The sequence below is a fragment of the Magnolia sinica genome, chromosome 18 (genome assembly GCF_029962835.1).
Source record: "Magnolia sinica isolate HGM2019 chromosome 18, MsV1, whole genome shotgun sequence".
Classification (NCBI taxonomy): domain Eukaryota; kingdom Viridiplantae; phylum Streptophyta; class Magnoliopsida; order Magnoliales; family Magnoliaceae; genus Magnolia; species Magnolia sinica.
In genome coordinates, this window is record NC_080590.1 from 10,197,955 (window position 1) to 10,218,326 (window position 20,372).

At 39.2% G+C, this 20,372-nt stretch overlaps 2 protein-coding genes across 5 annotated transcripts; one reads left to right on the forward strand and one right to left on the reverse strand.

Annotated features, from left to right (window-relative positions):
- The first annotated feature begins 9,357 nt into the window (after positions 1 to 9,357).
- LOC131233611 (uncharacterized) lies at positions 9,358 to 9,962 on the forward strand. Its single transcript, XM_058230391.1, has one exon. The coding sequence runs from the start codon at positions 9,477 to 9,479 to the stop codon at positions 9,915 to 9,917; it is 441 nt and encodes a 146-aa protein (XP_058086374.1). The 5' UTR covers positions 9,358 to 9,476; the 3' UTR covers positions 9,918 to 9,962.
- A 2,477-nt stretch (positions 9,963 to 12,439) lies between these two features.
- LOC131232640 (phosphatidylglycerophosphate phosphatase PTPMT2) lies at positions 12,440 to 20,147 on the reverse strand. Of its 4 annotated transcripts, XM_058229022.1 has the most exons (8): positions 20,032 to 20,134; positions 19,869 to 19,907; positions 19,522 to 19,778; positions 19,295 to 19,417; positions 17,519 to 17,612; positions 13,749 to 13,831; positions 13,570 to 13,659; positions 12,440 to 12,919 (listed from the first exon to the last, which is right to left on the reverse strand). In XM_058229022.1, exons 3-8 carry the CDS (start codon positions 19,729 to 19,731, stop codon positions 12,533 to 12,535), a joined length of 987 nt encoding a protein of 328 aa, XP_058085005.1. In that variant the 5' UTR covers positions 19,732 to 19,778; positions 19,869 to 19,907; positions 20,032 to 20,134; the 3' UTR covers positions 12,440 to 12,532. The 4 variants fall into 4 exon arrangements, with proteins under 4 accessions (XP_058085005.1, XP_058085006.1, XP_058085007.1 ...); XM_058229023.1 differs by lacking the exon at positions 19,869 to 19,907 and having other exon boundaries at positions 20,032 to 20,147; XM_058229024.1 differs by lacking the exon at positions 20,032 to 20,134 and having other exon boundaries at positions 19,869 to 19,951.
- Between the last annotated feature and the right edge of the window lie 225 nt (positions 20,148 to 20,372).

Genomic DNA, 20,372 nt, shown 5'->3' on the forward strand with positions numbered 1-20,372 from the left:
GTTTCAATGGTAGACGTTCAATCTTCCACTGCCTTTTACAGTGTGGTCCACTTGATAGCTAAATCTATCTTATTTTTCTTCCCAAGCGTTAGTACGAGTTCGCCAAATAGATGGACGGTTTGGATATAACACATACATCATAAAAGGACCCACAAAGGCGGTGGGGATTACAACAGGGCAAAAAAAAAAAAAAAAAGCCTGGTATCTATGGCTACGGATTATAACCGTAGAGATAACCGCAGCCAATGCTTTTTCAATATGTCATCTACTATGCATCGAAGGTCTTTCGATATGTACTTCGATATCTCGAAGGTCTTTCGATTAATCGAAAAAGGTACAAAACTGTTCAGCAACTTTGCATAAAAAATCCTGCAATTTTCGATTAATCGAAGTGTATTCGATATGTATCAAAGATATAGCTACAGATTATAGCCGTAGCCATAGCTACAGTGCGTAAAAGTCTATGCAAATTTATTTTTATTTTATTTTTTATTTTTTAGATGGAGAACTTTATTCTACCTACAATTTTCTCTAATACATATTTATATAAATATGTATATATAAGCATATAAAAAAAAATTCTCTTTTTTTTTCATTTATTTCTCTATTCATTTAACAAGAATATCTTCTAAACCAAAATTAGTTACATGATGTACCTATATGATTTTGAGGTAGGAGAAGCTACTTTAGCCAACTAACCTAGTTATTTTCCAAGATTCCATCAGGTCGATGGTCGAAAATCCATTTCATTCACTTTGCGGTCAATTTCAATCAGTTCGTGGTCATTTCCATGCATTTCACCGTCAATTCCCTCCACTTCACGGACAATTCCACGCATTTCACGGTCATCCCAAACTATTCCGTGTTGATTCACGATCATTTCGAGACATTTCACGGTCAATTCCCTTCACTTCACGGTCATTTACATGCATTTCCCGGTCAATTCGCATCAATTCATGATCATTTCCATGCACTTCACGGTCATCCCAAACTATTCCGTGTTGATTCACGGTTGTTTCGAGGCATTTCACGGTCAATTCCCTTCACTTCACGGTCAGCTGCATGCAACTGACCGTGAAGTGAAGGGAATTGACCGCGAAATGCCTCGAAACAACCATGAATCAACACGGAATTATTTGAGATGATCGTGAAGTGCATGGGAATGATCATGGTTTGAAGTGAATTGATCGCGAAATGCATGCAAATGACCGTAAAGTGAAGGGAATTGACCGCGAAATGCCTCGAAACGACCGTGAATCAACACAGAATTGTTTAGGACGACCGTGAAGTGCATGAGGTGATCATGGTTTGAAGCGAATTGACCACGAAATGCATGCAACTGACCGTGAAGTGAAGCGAATTGACCGCGAAATGCCTCGAAACGACCGTGAATCAACATGGAATTGTTTGGGACGACCGTGAAATGCATGAGAATGATCATGGTTTGAAGCAATTTGATCACGAAATGCATGCAAATGACCGTGGAGTGAAGGGAATTGACCGCGAAATGCCTCAAAACGACCGTGAATCAACACCCACTTCTCCAGTCATTTGAAATGCATGGGAATGATCCATGGTTTGACGAATCCACCGCGACAATGCATGCACATCCACTCGTGACAGGGACAGGAATTCCGCGAGATGCCTTCAAACGTCACCGTTAATCTACATAGAATTGTTTGGAACGACCGTGAAATGCATGCATGGGAATGATCACGGTTTGAAGTGATTTGACCACTAAATGCATGCAAACGACCGTGAAGTGAAGGGAATTGACCGCAAATGCCTCAAACGACCGTTAATCAACATGGAATTGTTTGGGATGACCTTGAAATGCATGGGAATGATCATGGTTTGAAGCGATTTGACCGCGAAATGCATGCAAATGACTGTGAAGTGAAGGAAATTGACCGCTAAATGCCTCTAAACGACCGTGAATCAACACGGAATTGTATGGGATGATCGCGAGAAAGTGCATAGGAATGATCATGGTTTGAAGCAAATTGACCCGAAATGCATGCAAATGACCATGGAGTGAAGGGAATTGACCGTGAAATGCCTCGAAACGACCGTGAATCAACACGAAATTGTTTGGGATGACCGTGAAATGCATGAGAATGATCATGGTTTGAAGCAATTTAAATACGAAATGCATGCAAATGACCATGGAGTGAAGGGAATTGACCGCGAAATGCCTCAAAACCACCGTGAATCAACACGGAATTGTTTGGGACGACCGTGAAGTGCATGGGAATGATCATGGTTTGAAACAAATGGACCGCGAAATGCATGCCACTGACAGTGAAGTGAAGGGAATTCACTGCGGAATGCCTTGAAATGACAGTGAATCAACACGGAATTGTTTGGGTCGACTATGATCATGGTTTGAAGTGATTTGACCGTAAAATGCATGCAAATGATCGTCAAGTGAAGGGAATTGACCGCGAAATGCCTCGAAACGACCGTGAATCAACACGGAATTGTTTGGGATGACCGTGAAATGCATGGGAATGATCATGGTTTGAAGCGATTTGACCGCGAAATGCATGCAAATGACCGTGAAGTGAAGGAAATTGACCGCGAAATGCCTCGAAACGACCGTGAATCAACACGGAATTGTTTGGGATGACCGTGAAATGCATGGGAATGATCATGGTTTGAAGCGATTTGACCGGAAAATGCATGCAAATGACCGTGAAGTGAGGGGAAATGACCGCGAAATGCCTCGAAACGACTGTGAATCAACACGGAATTGTTTGGGACGACCGTGAAATGCATGAGAATGATCATGGTTTGAAGCAATTTGACCGCGAAATGCATGCAAATGACCGTGGAGTGAAGGGAATTAACCGCGAAATGCCTCAAAACGACCGTGAATCAACACGAAATTGTTTGGGACAACTGTGAAATGCATGAGAATGATCATGATTTGAAGCGAATTGATCGCGAAATGCATGCAACTGACCGTGAAGGGAAGGGAATTGACCGCAAAATGCCTCGAAACGACCGTGAATCAACACGGAATTATTTGGGACGACCGGAAAATGCATGGGAATGATCATGGTTTGAAGCGATTTAACCGCGAAATGCATGCAATTGACCGTGAAGTGAAGGGAATTGACCGTGAAATGCCTCGAAACGACCATGAATCAACACGGAATTGTTTGGGATGACCGCGAAATGCATGGGAATGATCATGGTTTGAAGCGATTTGACCGCAAAATGCATACAAATGACCGTGAAGTGAAGGGAATTGACCACGAAATGCCTCGAAACGACCGTGAATCAACATGGAATTGTTTGGGATGACCGTGAAATGCATGGGAATGATCATGATTTGAAGCGATTTGACGGTGAAATGCATGCAAATGACCGTGCAACTTAAGAGACTAGAAGAAGCACACTATGAACACAACTTGGATAACATGGAGTGTGTACCGACATGGGTGTGTACTAACAAGCTAACCTAAAAAAGCAAAACAAAAAAAAATATGTAAAAAATAATAAAAAAACACATTAGAAAAAAATGAAAAAATTACACTTCGATATGTCGAATAGAGCACGATATATCGAAACTCTTAGATATAATCGAAACCTAATCGATTAATGGTAGAGTAAGTTGTCGATTATATCGAAATCTAATCAATATAATAGTAGTAAGTCATCCTTACAACCGACCGATATATCGACTATTATTCGATTGATCAAAAATGGTCACACACTGTCCAGCGACAAAATGCCTTTTAAATTGTATTATCGATATAATCGAGTAGATGTTGATATATCGGGGTATCGATATATCGACTAGATTTCGATATATCGAAAATTGTCAGAACATGTCCAGCGTCGAACTGCTTTTTTAGTGCAATTATCGATTATCTCTCCGATATTTCGATATATTGAAGTAAGTATGTATCGAGTAAATATCGATATATCAAAAATGTACCTTAATGGTCCAGCAACTAGAATCTTATTGACTGGGGAAGGGTTTCAAGTGGAGGAGGTGGGGCACCATTCGCTCATCGAGAAGCTCGATTTAAATGAAAAGGGGGAGGAGATGGTGATGGAATCAAGGGTATGTTGTTGTATGGGTCAATTGAGAATGACTGTCTATCATCATCTGGTAAAGAATCTCTATTGATCGAAGTGCTCAAAGAACGATATGATAATGGACTGGAGGATGTGATATTGCATCGGTCAATAGAGAAATCATCAGGTGAAGGATTTAAAGTGGAAGTGGACCACCATCCACCGATCGAAAGGATTAATCTGCATGACCAAGGGGTATGAGATGATGACAAACGCGAGGATATATCATTTGATGAGTCAATAAAGAGGGTCAGTTTCATCATCTGGTGGAGGATCTGAAGTGAAGGAGGTGGGCCACCATCTTAAAATTGAGGATATCTATTTGCATGAAGTGGGAGAAGAAGATGGTAGTGATTTAGAGGGTATGTTATTCCATGGGTCGATAGAGAACGAACCACTATCATCATCTCAAAAAGTATTTGAAGCAGAGGGAAGCCACCATCCACCAATCAAGGGTCTTAATTTACATGAAGGGGCAGAAGGAAATGGTAATGCACTGGAGGGTATGTTACTCCATGGATTCATAGATAAAGGGCCGCCATCATCTTCTGGTGAAGGATTCCAAGTGGCGGAGGTTCCCTACCATCTGCCTAGCAAGGAACCCGGTTTACATACAGATGGGGGTACAAGAGATGCCAATGGGCGAGAGAGTGCATCATTCAATACATCAAATGAGAAAGGATCCCAACCGTTGCCTAGTACAGGAAGTGAAGTTGACAAGGTGGGCCATCATCAGTAGATCGAAGAACTTGGGTCACATTTAGCAACCACAAACGGTGTGGTAGCATAGCCAAGGAAATGTTCCCAATCTGACCAAAAAATGCATTGGATGACAGGAGGTAGTCGATCACAGACAATTTCGATTTCTTTCAAGTGTGGGGAGGTTGGACACTCGAAGTGCACGGAATTGCCGGAATTGACCGTGAAATGCATAGAATTGTCCATGAAGTGAAGGGAATTGACCATGAAATGCATGGAATTGTCCGTGAAGTGGAGGGAATTGACCATGAAATGCATGGAAATGACCGTGAAGTGAAGGGAATTGACGGTGAAATGCATGGAAATGACCGTGAAGTGAAGTGGAATCGTCGAAATTGACCATACATTGCATGGAAATGAGCATGAAATGAAGGGAATTGACCGTGAAATGCATGGAATTGTCCGTGAAGTAAAGGGAATTGACCGTGAACTGCATGGAAATGACCGTGAAGTGAAGCGGAATCGCCGGAAATGACCATAAATGCAAGAAAATGACCGTGAAGTGAAGGGAATTGACTGTGAAATGCATTGAATTGTCTGTGAAGTGAAGGGAATTGACCGTAAAATGCATGGAAATGACCGTGAAGTGAAGCGGAATCGCCTTCATTGACCGTTTCATGCATGAAAATGACCGTGAAGTGAAGGGAATTGATTATGAAATGCAGCGAATTGACCGTGAAATGCATGCAAATGATTGTGAAGTAAAGGGAATTGACCGTGAAATGCCTCGAAATGACCGTGAATCAACACGGAATAGTTTGGGATGACCGTGAAATGCATGGTAATGATCATGAATTGAAGCGAATTGACCGTGAAATACATGCAAATGATCGTGAAGTGAAGGGAATTGACTGTGAAATGCCTCGAAATGACCTAAATCAACACGGAATAGTTTGGGATGACCGTGAAATGCATGGGAATGATCATGAATTGAAGTGAATTGACCGTGAAATGCATGCAAATGATCGTGAAGTGAAGGGAATTGACCGTGAAATGCCTCGAAATGACCGTGAATCAACACGGAATATTTTGGGATGACCGTGAAATGCATGGGAATGATCATGAATTGAAGCGAATTGACCGTGAAATGCATGCAAATGACCGTGAAGTGAAGGAAATTGACCGTGAAATGCCTCGCAATGACCGTGAATCAACACGGAATAGTTTGGGATGACCGTGAAATGCATGGGAATGATCATGAATTGAAGCAAATTGACCGTGAAATGCATGCAAATGAACGTGAAGTGAAGGCAATTAACCGTGAAATGCCTCGAAATGACCGTGAATCAACACAGAATAGTTTGGGATGATCGTGAAATGCATGAGAATGATCATGAATTGAAGCGAATTGACTGTGAAATGCATGCAAATGACCATGAAGTGAAGGGAATTGACCGTGAAATGCCTTGAAATGACCGTGAATCAACACGGAATAGTTTGGGATGACCGTGAAATGCATGGGAATGATCATGAATTGAAGCGAATTGACTGTGAAATGCATGCAAATGATCGTGAAGTGAAAGGGCATGACCGTAAAATGCCTCGAAATGACCGTGAATCAACACAGAATAGTTTGGGATGACTGTGAAATGCATGGGAATGATATGAATTAAAGCGAATTGATCGTGAAATGCATGCAAATGACCGTGAAGTGAAGGGAATTGACCGTGAAATGCATGAAAATGACCGTGAATCAAAACGGAATCGCTGGGATTGACCATGAAATGAATGGAATTGATCGCGAAGTAAATGAAATGAATGAAATTGACCGCGAACTAATTGAAATTGACCGTGAAGTGAATGAAATGGATTTTGGACCATAGATCTAATGGAATCTTGAAAAATAACCAGGTTGGTTGGCTAAAGTAGCTTCTCCTACCCCAAAATCATATAGGGTACGTCAAGTAACTAATTTTGGTTTAGAAGATATTCTTGTTAAATGAATAAAGAAATAAATGAAAATTAGAGAGATTTTTTTTTATATGCTTATATATACATATTTATATAAATATGTATTAGAGAAAATTGTAGGTAGAATAAACTTATCCAAGTAAAAAAATAAATAAATAAAAATAAAAAATTTCATAAACTGGCACAGACTACAGTTATGACTATGGTTATAATCTGTAGCTATTGGTCATATCACCTTCGATACATATCGAATACTCTTCGATATGTATCAAAATTGCAGGATTTTTGAGGCACACTTGCTAGACAGTTTTGGACCTTTTTCAATTAATCGAAAGACCTTCGATACATATAAAAGGGCATATCGAAGCGGCAAGGGCTACGGTATGGCTACGGTTATAATCCGTAACTATAGAAAATACTGTAGCCATGAGTTCCTAGCATATTTATTTATTATTATTTTATTTTTTACTTTTGTAATCCCCACCACTTTTTATGGGTCCTATGATGAGGTATGTGTTATATCCAAACCGTCCATATATTGGACGAACTCGTATTAAGGCTTGAGACGAAAAATAAGACAGATCTAGCTATCAAGTGGACCACACTGTAAAAGGCTGTAGAGGATTGAATTTCTACCCTTGAAAACCTTTTAGGGGTCACAGAAGTTTTGAATCATTATGAATTTTTTTTTTCCCTCTTCATTCAGGCTTTTGTGACCTTATGAATAGATTGGATGGAAAATAAATGTTATGGTGGGCCCTACAAAATTTTTAACGGTGAAAATCAATTTTCCCGTTGCTCTTTGTGGTGTGGTCCAATTGATCTTTGGATATGATTTTTTTTTTTTTGATAATGCTCCGAAATGATCTCGAAATATGGATGAACGTTGTGGATATAATAAATACGTAACTATGGGGCCCACGTAACTTTGATATCTTTTGAACGTTTGTACAACTCAGAGTTCGAGGAGTGTCAACGCTCGTCTTCGAGCACCACCGATCCGCTTGACGGAACAAGCATGGGCATTTTCGACCTTTGGCAAGCCATCCGTACAGCTAGGGCGTATTCTCGCAAGGGAAAATGAGGTGGGCTTAGTCTCCTAAATGGGCCATAAATGGGTCGTACAGTCATAAATTTCTCATTTAATAATATTCTTATTTTATTTCATTCGTACGTAGTACATACCAACATTTTTGAGAACTCATCATATCTGATGAATCTCGCAAATCTGAATGGTCCACATGAAGCATAACCTCATGAAACCCCCTCCTACGAATTTTTACTTTGATCCGAAACTTTGGTGGGCCATGAAAAATGCAAACAGTTTCTTCCCTTGATTTGAATTTCTCTTTGCTATGGCCCACCAGAATCTTAGATTTGGGTAAAAATTCACCCACTAAGGTTTCATGGGATTCCGCATCTTATGGACCGTTTGGATTTGACACCCATGACATGTGTGAAAAGGTGTGCACGTGCGTAGGTGAGCATGCCTCATATATATATATATACAGAGAGAGAGAGAGACACACACACATCTATGTGGGCCTATGCTAAAGGCGGTACCCAATCTGCACTCCTTGTGAATGGCCTGATTTCTGACACCTGTATCACCCCTTCACATGAGGGGCCGTCATGGAATCATGACTTTACTATTCGTCTTGGTGCGTAAGAACTATAAATTCACAACAAGGTTTAGAATCATGAGCGGGAAATTTTTTAGCTTCTCTCGTTCAATCGTGGCTCCCATCAAATGAACATCTTGGATAGCAGGTGGACCCATTGATGTTGGTGCATTGCATCCCACATCATCATCATCTAAGTTTTATTTTATTTATTTAGGATTAGTCATGTGAATCCGTTTTTAGCATTTCACTTGATGTGGTTCTTGATCTCTATTATTACACCTGACTTTAAGTGAATTCATTTTTAATTGGGCTTTTCTCATTTTGCCTGTCGTTCTGTCTCAACATACTTATTTTGTTAGACTCATCTTTTATTTGAGCTATTGGATATTAAGTAGGATTCATAGGCAACTACTAATAAATAAATAAAATATCACAGTTAGGTTGGATAAGATAAAGATAGGTCTTATTTTATCTATGTTTTTTTATTTTTACTTATTTTTATAATGCATTCTCTCCTTGTAACTATGGGTAGGTATCCTTTCTCTATTCTTATGAATAGAATAGATATTTCATCATAAATATAATTTGATTGTCTATCTAGCTTATTCCACAAATGATTTAAACCATCTACCCACTTGTAAGATCCTAAAACCCGCATATATTTTGCAAACAAGGGTCTCCCGTTATATTTTTGAGACCCATAAAATGAACATTTTGGATTAGCAGAAGGTGGGCCCCACTGGCTGCCAATTGCATGTTGGGCTCCACTGATGTTAGAAAATACCCAAAAAATCTGCTACATATGAAATCCCAGCGCTCTATTTTTGGGACTATTTGAACATGGGCCGTTGATCAATGTATAGGCCACGAATTGAATCGTTACGATAGTCCTACGGAAAATATCTTAAATATCTTTTGGGTGGGACTCAGCAGACAACGGTCTGGATTGGATTACTGAAAAAGACCCCTAATCGTTAGATCGAAAACCCGAGCATACTGAGGAGAGATAGAGACACAGGTCGCGGATCATAGAAATACCACGTTCTCCTTCTCTAGCTCGTCTCTCTCTCTCTCTCTCTCTCTTTCAAGACCATGGAATCTCTTTCCCCAAACCCTAGAAATCTCGAAGACATCTTCGATTCCTCTCTTAAGCTTGAAGAAAATCACTTCGACGATGGTTTCAGAGATGGATTCAACGACGGCCTCATCTCCGGAAAGCATGAAGGAAGAGAGGTGGGCCTGAAGCTAGGGTTTGAAGTAGGAGAGGAGCTAGGGTTTTACCGGGGTTGCATCGACGTATGGAATTCGATCCTTCGCGTCGAACCAAGCAGCTTCTCGTCGAGGGTTCAGAAGAACATGAAGCAGATGGAGGAATTGCTGGAGAAATACCCAATTTTGGATCCGGAAGATGAGAATATTCAGGAAATCATGGATGGTTTGAGGTTGAAATTCCGAGCGATTTCTGCGACGCTCTCCGTGCGATTGGAATACGACGGGCATCCTATAGCGTCTAATAAGGAGATTGGATTTTGAGAGGATTTTATTTTGTCTTTTTAATTGAATCTGAGTTTTATTGGATATCTTTTTCTTCTTTTTGTATGATTATTAGTTTGGAGCTGTGTTTGTGATCTGATTATCAGTGAAAAATGGGTTATATTTGCAGTGTAATGTGATTTCAATTCCCATTAAGTGGGGACCACCGATCGGTAATCTAGGTGGCTAGTCTGTTGTGGCCCACTGTGGATGGACTATATAGCTCAAAACCTCCTCAATATCACAGTATCATCTTTAGATTTACTGTCTTTAAATGGACAGTTTTGAAGAAAAATACAAGGGCCCACATACAAGGAGGTTCAGATATTAGTAATTGAGGTATTTTGGTGCATGTTCTATCAATGGTCTGGATTACCCAAACATGGCTGCACTTATCAGAATTGAAAACGGTGTATATCCAACGGTTAGATAGGGTTAGCCCTTCATAAAATAAAATAAAATACACTTTTAAGGATTGGTATTCAAACATGGAATTGAGATTGAAGATTCACAGACAACATCAAACTAGCACAGGTTCAAGAACACATAATATTGCCAACATTACAGCAATGCTAGAATATATCAGAACGTTATAAGAATAGAGTATACGGTTTGAGACTTTTGATGTGGTGCAACATATCATAAAATCTCAATAGTGTGAGGAAGAGAGTTGTTTCTCTTTTTTACGCGTTGTGGAAAGGATTGCAATATTCCATTTGTGGGCAAAAATGCATCTGGTTGTGACATTTTGTAGTGTTAAAAATTGCAATATTCAGATATCAACCAAAAATGCATCCGTTTGTACCATTTCCTGGTGCTAATAATTGCAATATTCAATTTGCAAGCAAGAATGCATTCTTTACATTGATAACATATTTGCACTTGTTTGAAAAATAGAGGATGCTCTGATAAATGGTTTGCCTTTACATTTGGCACTATATATATATATATATATATATATATAAAGAGAGAGAGAGAGAGAGTCATGCTCACTTGCGCACCTACGCAGGTGCGCACCTTTGCACATGTGTCATGGGTGTCTAATCTGAACGGTCCATGTGATGCGGAATCTCATGAAACCCCATGTGACAAATTTTCACCATGATCTAAAATTCTGGTGGCCCATAGCAAAGAGAAATGCAAATCAAGGGAGGAATTTGTTTTCATTTTTCATGGCCCATCAAAGTTTTAGATCAAAGTAAAACTTGGGCCCAGGGGATTTCATGAGGTGCTGCTTCACATGAATGGTTCAAATTTTGGATCCACATCACATATGATGGGTTCTCCAAAAAGTTCACACCAGTTCGTGCGAACTGGTGCACAGGTGAGCATTTCCCTATATATATCATGGAGAGAATAGTTTACCCCTAATGCCGTGTTTTTAACGATATTTTTGGAAGAAAAATATATTCTCTTTGTAATCCAAAGGATTTCAAATGCAAAGAAAATACCTTTCTAAGGGGATCTTTGATTTTTGGCAAATACTTGTAAAATCAGAATAATGACTTCTAGTGTTTGGTAGAGAGGAAAAAGAAGTGAGTAATTTCACCTTGAGTTTGTAAATGCATGTATTGAAATCAACTTGTTTGAGGGTGAGTAACTTCACCTCCATTTTTGTAAGTTCATGTATTGAAATCAGCTTGCCCGAGAAGTGTGCAAAATTTGTGGGGCCCACTGTAATGTATGTGTTTTATCTAAACCGTCAAGGAATAGAAATATTAGTCCTAATGATGTCCACAGTTTAGAGTTGTTTCCTTCTTAAAGTCTACATTGATGTTTATTTGTCACCTGATTGGTTTATAAGGCCACACAGTCAAATCTACCTCATTTCTCCCGTCATACCCTGAAATGGGCCAGCAAAATGACAAAATGAAAGTCCAATGTGGATAAGACGCATAGATCACGATGGGGCCCACAGTTGTTATGTTTTCTTCCTTGGAGACAAAAAGCCATAAAACAAGATGGCTGTCAACGTCATATTGGGAGTGGTGCCGGTTATACGAAAGTAAATAATGATTATTTATTTACAGTGATTTACTAGGGATATTAAAAATTCAAACACACCCTTTGTGCTGATGTCAGGTTACCTCAAGCTTATGTCACTTTTCTTGATTTGCACTATATATAATAAAAGAGATATGGCTGGCAGATATAGATGTTTGGTTTCTAAGAAATGCCACAGGCCATGGAAAAAACACATTAAAATGGGCCCCTTTTCCAATCCCATCCAAGCTGCTAGCTTTGCTATGGAGTTGCAAACAGGTCCTATCCTTGAGGTCTTGGTATCGATCCCTGGCGGGGGTTGGCTAACATGGAGTGTGTGTACTGAAATGGGTGTGTACTAACAAGCTACCAGTTCATCAGGAGCTCATTGGCCCTCCAATCCTTCTCAAAAGAAATAAAAACACTTCTTCTCCCAGCATTTGATTTTCCACAAATGCAATATTATTATTATTAACATAAACATACATAAGAAGGGTGCAGATGCAATAATAATAATATTATTATTATTACTAACATGTCCATACACTTCTTTTTTTCCCAAAGAAAGAAGAAGGGTGCAGATGCAAAGAAGAAAAGCTTCTGTGACTTTCACTACACTCTCAACACCCCTCTCAATAAACAGGTATATCGACACCTAAACCCCCCCTCTGATCAGCTTCTACTGAGCAGCTCTCCTTTCCCAGCTTCTCAGCTCCTATTTTTTGCCCCGTGTGGCAACGAAGCCACAGGCATGAAAGCCTCGCCAGAGCTGCCTGCCCTGCAAACTGGACCCTGTAGACCAAGCTCAGCTCTGCCCATATGTCATTGCCGACAATTCCCGATTCATGGCTTCCATTGTACCCATCAAGGTCAGTCTTTGCCACCATTACAACAGACCCATCATCGAAAACCATGGTACCTTGAGCGGTCATTAGAGCTGGAGATTTCATGATCGGATTGTCCATGAAACTGCCCTTCCTGGTCTTTGTTACCTTTACCTCGTAGTACTCTTGAACAGCCTGCAATTTGTAGGCAAGTGAGCAATCAATTTTTGTTGATGGAATGTGGGATTTTGATCCACTGTTGAGTCAGGATTGACAGGATCGACAGGATCATAAATGAAGGGCGGATATGGGAAGAACCAGACAGTTTATACAGTTAGCATGACAGACAACTGCGTGTGCAGGTTATATGCATCAACGCCATAATTGGAGATCAAGAGGCCATCTTAATGGATTCCTTCATAAGGTCCAATACTAGCATTTGGACTGAGTAAATGCACGGTTTGCAAATCAGCTTCAGCATGCTGTATCAGTTGCCACCAATACGGGGTCATAATGTGTCGTATCATCCCTGTATTGGACTGTTTCAGGCCAATACAGATGTATCGTATACTGGTACGTATAGATTTCAGACAATACGTCAAACCAAGAGCAAATGCACTCAGCTGGATCAATGTCAGTATGCATGTCAAGTGTATGGCTATGCAAAATTATTAGAGACCATATATATGCACACGTATATGCATGTGCTAGTGTAAAATGTATGTAACGATGGCATTGGTTATTTTGAATTTTTTGGCAGCTCCAGAAGAACCGAATACATGTATAGAGAAAACTCAAACCTAAAAGGAGAAAGTGAAAGATTGCTGAAACCTGTACTTAAATACCTGCCACTGAGCAGCAGCTAAACGCACTCTCGGCCTGCTAAACCTCACATATTCATAAGCAGCAGCAGGAGTCATACCCTTGTGTTGCACCTGCAACAAGAAAGCTCAGTAATGGCTTGCAGGCCCATTATTCATTGCTATTCAGCATTTCTATACCAAAGGCTAAGTGTGTTACGTACCAAGTAACAGAGAACAATGGTTGTGCTGCGTCCACGGCCAGCTTTACAGTGCACATATGTTGTTCTCCCATGGGAAGCATTCCCTTCATGTGAGGAGACCATAAAGAAAATTACAACAGAACATGGACAAAGATCATTCCAAAGAGAGAACAAATGAAGGCCACTTCATGTAACACTTTGAATGCAAGGCTGGAGAATGATAAGTTGTGTAGTTTATTCTAGTAAAAAACAGTAAGGAAAATTTTTATAGCATGCAATGCATGGCCAATCAGAGTGGGATTTCATAATACTTGGCAATAAAAGCCATGACATAGCATGAGATCATGAGATGTCGATCAGAGGTGCCCTTATTTTACTACAAAGCACCCAAAAAAAAGCGGGGCGGGTCTTTGAAGGAATATAGGTAATTTTTTATATATAAATGTCGGGTCTTTGAAGGAATATAGGTAATTTTTTATATATAAATAAATAAATAAATAACTAAAAAAATGAAAGAAAGAAAGAAAAGAAGAGACGGATAAAAAATAAAAATAAAAATAAAAATAAAAAAACTAAGAGAGAGAGAGAGATAAAAAGAGCACCTCCAGATCCATCTGTTGTCAAATGAATCAATGGTGGTCAGTTAGGAAGTGCATTGTGTGTAACACAAATTCAGAATCTGGTGTAGGTGCAGGTAATGATGGCCAGATATTGTTACGATAATAACATCCAGATGGCATCAGAACAGGATTGGTGAGGAAGGATTAGAAACTCTCATTTATTATTATTTTGTATTTGTGTTACTTGTGTACTTGCAGTTGGTAGAAGAAAAGCTAACAATATATCATGTTTCACAGACTCGTATTCAAGTATCAGCATGCACTGGAGACAAAGCAAGTCCAAGGGCAACTTTGTTAATATATTTAATGCAGATGTCTAGAAAGTCTTAGCTATAGGAAGTTCAGTCATATTGCAAACAAACCACAATGCAGTAACTAAGAGTTACCAGGTATATGTGGATTTTCTAAAACAGAAAAAAACAGCCATTCTAACAAATAACATGAGATGAACTGATATTCTATTCCACTGGAATCTTTGGGGAATTTTATGGAAGCAAGGAGGAGGTTTTAGTACTACCCAAAGGATCGGCTTTTTGAGGAATCTTTGTCATCCATGATGGTACTTTGGTCTACTTGGAAGGGACAAAATAACCGGACTTACTTCCAATACAAGTCAGAAAGTGGAACTAAAGTGATAGAGAGAATAATAGGGAAAATTATAGCTTTGGGTGATTGTTCACAGGAGTTCATCAATGTAAACAGTAACAATCTAAGGGGCGGTAAGAAATAATCAATGATAACAATATTGAGGAGGTCATCCAAATGAAGCCTCCTTTTGAAGGGTCAGTAAAACTGAATTGTTATGGCAGATCTTGGGATGATCCAGGACCAAAATGGATATGGGAATATCGTTTGTAACAAGTGTAGGCTGTTAGAGATTTATTTTTTTTCTGGTCCAATTGTTGACTGTGACTCCAATGGGGCAAAGGTAAGAGTTCCCTGGATTGGAGTTAAAGGGATGGACCATTTACAATCAGTTCAGATCAAATAGCAGATCATTACAGAAGGAGAGACATGTTTGCTAGGTGAGGCTTTCAGGCCTACCACTGAAATGGGTGGATTGGATCATTGGGGGTGGCTATCCCTTTCTGTAAATTCTTCTCTCAAAATCATTTTTTTCCTGGGGTAAATTACTTCCAACCTTTCCAAATATATATATATATATATACATATATAGATAAATAAAACCAAGATACACACTCATATATACAACACATATCAGTCTAGTAATTTCAATCTTCAGAAAATCAAGTAATATACTATTATCGTTCGTAAGAGGCTTGCTGAGCCCAAATTGTGTACAAGACACAGCATCTACACACCAACACATGTGCCAACATGGCAGATAGGTAATATCCAAGCCAACCATGGTGTCAGTCTTATTGTCTAGATGTTCTCAACCAGAAATCATGTATTGTCCACTCATCAGGCATGCCATGAAACGGGTGGGCCTCTTAGAAAACTTTGACCAAGTTTGCATTTGTTTCATAAACGGTGGCACACATGCTTGTTCAACCAAATTGATTCTTGGACCAGGATATCAACATGGCGGGACCCTCATGATGGATGGATTGGATCCTGCACCTATGTGACATGGTGGCACAAGTGATGGCGTGTACCTGAGCCGCCTAATCTGCATGTATGGCCTTAACAAAGGCCCGTTTGTAAAAGCAAAGCTGGTTTGACATTGTCATCATTTGAGCTCCAACTACCGGAATAAGATTTTAGTTGCTAACAGCCACAGATTCAATTTTAAAAATGATCTTATAGCCTGAACCAGCCTATATAATGGGGTTCATGAATGATGGCACTAAACACCATGCTAAACAATGTTTGGTCAGTTGATGTTATCAAAAGGGAAGCACACAAGTAGTTCATTAGGACATATCTAGCAACAGTAATAAAATGGTGATCGCAAAAGGTACAATAATAATTACTTCAAAGACTTGTTTGTTTCACCAATTACCACGGTAATGTAAAGGAAATGTGAAATGATTACAAATTATTGTACCTGCCTCTTGACAACATCCGCATTTGACCATCAATTCTCATGTTTGGTTTATCAACAGTAAAATTGTAATGATGGCCACTTCTTTTTTAAATTATAGTGATGACATTTTTACATTACTTTAATGTCAAATCATCACCAAAATATACTGATGTCAGTATTTGGATTCAAGATTTTCAAGGTAACGGCATGAAAAAGTGCAATGATTACAAATTCTTTTACCTGTCTCATAAATATGTCCGTTGACTGACGATTCCCGTGTTTTTGGTTTGGAGGTGGAGAAATCGTAATGATGACGCATTTACTTTATGGCTCGTATGGGAGCTTGTAAATGGAGGTAAATGGGAAATGGAATTGGAGGTAAATGAATTAAAAGTAAATGGCTTACTTAGTAGTGTTTGGATAGGAGTAAATGAAATGCATTTGAAATCCAAATATTTTGTTTGGATGGAAGTAAATGGGAGAAATTGGAATGCACTGGAATTTTTCAATATATTCACATGAACATATGTGATATTTCAAACCAAGTTTAATATCCCAAATTAGTATACATGTGTGATATTTAATAGAATAATTCTAATAAGCCCATTGAAATATATACTTTTACCAAAAATGAGGAAATTTCAAGCCTCATGTGGGCCACAAATGTAAGAATTACAAACAAACAACTTGCCAACATTTTTTAAACGTCCATTTAGATGGCCAACCTTTGGATGGTTTGGATCTTTCTATTGGTGTGATTTTTCGTGATATAGTCGATAATTGGATCAGCCATGTTTCCTTTGCTCATCAGAGGGGGTTGCCCAAACCAATCTCTGACCATTGCCCCATCATCTTGGAAACCGAGGAGCTAAATTGGGGACCAAAGCCGTTTAGATTTGAATTGGCATGGTTGAAGTTTGAGGGCTTCAAGGATTTGGTCACTGAATGGTGGCAATCGTGCTACCAAGACAACCAAATTTGATGTCACGTTCCATCTTCTTTTTTTTTCTTTTTTTTCACACACGCACCCGCCACACACTCACGTTCCATCTTTTCCTATTGTGAAATAGATGTCATACCAAAGCAAGGCTCATGGAGAGGGCTGGTCTATAAGAAAGACGAAAATATTCAAAAGAGATACAGTGCATCTGAAATAAAGAAAGTTTGGGAAGAATGCTTACTATGAATGAAGCCAACAGCTTGGCATATATCTCCAAATGAAGGAGCAAAAAGGTAATCTCTTGTAGGGATCACTAAATGGTCAATGCCATGAGCCTACACATAAAAACAAGACAAACAGAAACATCAAATATTGATCCCCAAACAGGCCAACCCAATTTCATTTGTTATTTGGACCACTGATATCGACAACCACTTGGTTCAATTATTCAACAGACTCACACTGTGTTGTCATAAACTAGTAGAGGATGAGACGGATATTTATATGAGGAAATCCACAAAATTAAATCATAATTTGAATGGGCAGTTCTTATTCGCAAATAGAAATCTGAGAGATATCCTATTTAATGTTGAACCAGTTCATATTGACACCAGAAGTAATCCACAACCCAAAAAAGTCCATTCCTGACAATAACCACAATCTTAAGCAAAAAAGAGGATCACCAAAGGGACTGACCATCTTGGGTGCCTGGACAACCATTTAGTGAATGGGAAATGAGACATTCAACCATTAAAAAAAAGTATCGAATTCCATACAAATAAAACCATCATAATTGATGGTCCCTTTTGGTGAAATGCATGATCAGTTCAGGTACAACATCAGAACTCAATCCCAAGTCTCCCCTCCAATAGAGTTGTGCCCTAACCAGTTCAACTAACAAGTGGCAATCCATATGCCTAGGTGAAGGCTCCAGGTACACTATCTTACTTTCTTTCTTCTTTCTTTTTTTCCTTCTTCCTTGGAATGTAAAAGCATAGACAACCATGGCATATGCGATGACCAAATTGCTGCTACTGCCAACCAGGTCACTACCTAGGCAACTAGGCAAATCACTTTGGCTAGATTAAAGCTCACACAGCTGTTACAAAGTTCAGATTAGTGAGAAATGCAGCAAGGCAATTGCCAATTTGTAGTCACCCAATATAAATCTTAAATATTTCAGAAATAAGGAGAAGAAAAATGGAAAATTTTTATGGACACAACTTTTACTTCAAGGCTTTCTTTAAACTAATGATTCGTAAATAATTTAGGTATTCTTCATGGACAAATGGCGAATAATTCACATATTGCTCATTAGTAAGTAACAAATAGCTAAAAAAACTATTCAACAATTCACAAATTATTCAGCAACTATTTTCTAAAAAAATTGCCATTCATGTTTTTAATCATCATCTTCACCAGCCTGCTGCTGCGACCACCACCCTGTCCCAACTATTTAAGGTCAGCTTTGCAAATATTGTATCAGCAATCATTCCTAAGGACTCATACTTGGGAGTTCAGAGAAGTCTCCATATTGTTTCATATCCCTTCTCAGGTCCTCCTTAACAGGATGGCCTTGGACCAAACCGTCCAACACTCTTTCCCATATAGCGTAGCTGTTGAATAGGTTTTTTCAAGAAAGCTTCCTTCTATTATTACATTAGCATCCCCACCCATAAAGGATAGCTGGCTGAATAGTTGTTTTTAAAGAAAGACCCCGTATATTTCATTGGCATCCCCACTCCACACAGCATATCTAGAAGCACATGGCCACTTCACCCACCCAGCTCTAATTCTAATTAAAACTTCCTCATTCATCTCCCCATCCATTTGAATTATAGAGCCAAGGCAACAAAACAACCATAATCTTTTCAAATTGTCGGAGAACTACATAACCATGCAAGGAAAATAATCACAAGAATGAAGTGAAGTGAAGTGAAGAAAAGAAAGAAAATAAATAAAAACCTATTCTACAAGCAAAAACAAATCAAAATAACCACCAATGGAAAATACTCACAAGATATAGAGATGTAGGAACCAGGGTCTCATATGGCTCATTCAATGTGATCACCCCTTCAACTCCAAGCTGTTTTAAGCGAGGAACGTCTGTTGGAAATGGAACCGCACCTAGCAATAAATGCTGATAATCGACACATTACTATTACATATTGAAATTTAACAGTGAATTTTCACATGAGAGGTAACAAAACTCAACAAGAGAGGGCGCAGGAAAAAAAAAAAAACCTCATCAACGAAATCCCACCACCGAAACTCCGATTCTATTTTATTTCGGACGACGTTGTACAGAAGAGTCGGGTAGAAAAGAATGCGGCCCCCGACTACAATCAACGCCCTTTTCGCATTCAGCAATACAACCTCAGTGCTGCCAACATCTGTTAGCGATTCTTCGTCTCCGATTCCCGATTCCCTCTCCGTCAATTCCTCAATATACATGCCTCCAATCAAATCTCTCCAAAATAAAAGCAATTCTTCTATCACCACTAAAACCAATATAAAATACAAATAAATTCAATTTCTCCAAAAATTTGATATCCGGAAGCGGACAAAACTCCAAAAATCAAAGAACATACCTTTCGCATCATACAAATCGCCCTTTTTTGCGAAAAAACCTGAAAAAAAAAAAAAAAAAAAAAAAAAGCTGAAATCCACGAATCTGACCAAAATCAATGGAAAAACTAGGATTTCAATGGAAAATTGAAAATGCTAGAAATAGATCAGAGATAGAAACCGTACGATTTTATTTCAGATCTGTTACGATAGGATCGAGAAAAAAAAAAGGGGGGCCTTTTTTTTTCCTCTGCAAGCGATTCCTTCTCTCTGGATCGGTCGAATAGGGACAAAGAGGCCTCTCGAAGCACTTTACTTCTAAGGAACGTATCCTACACATCGGGAGCACACCAAAGCGTACTCCTCGCGATCACGTGCGTCTACATCGATCATCGATCAAAAAGTGGGCCACACGATGAGTATGCCATGTGTCAGAATCTGCACCGTTTGTGCAAGTAGGGTCCATTGATCCAGGTTTTTAACCTGATTGACCCCACCGAATACACCAGGACCCAAGAATATCCCCT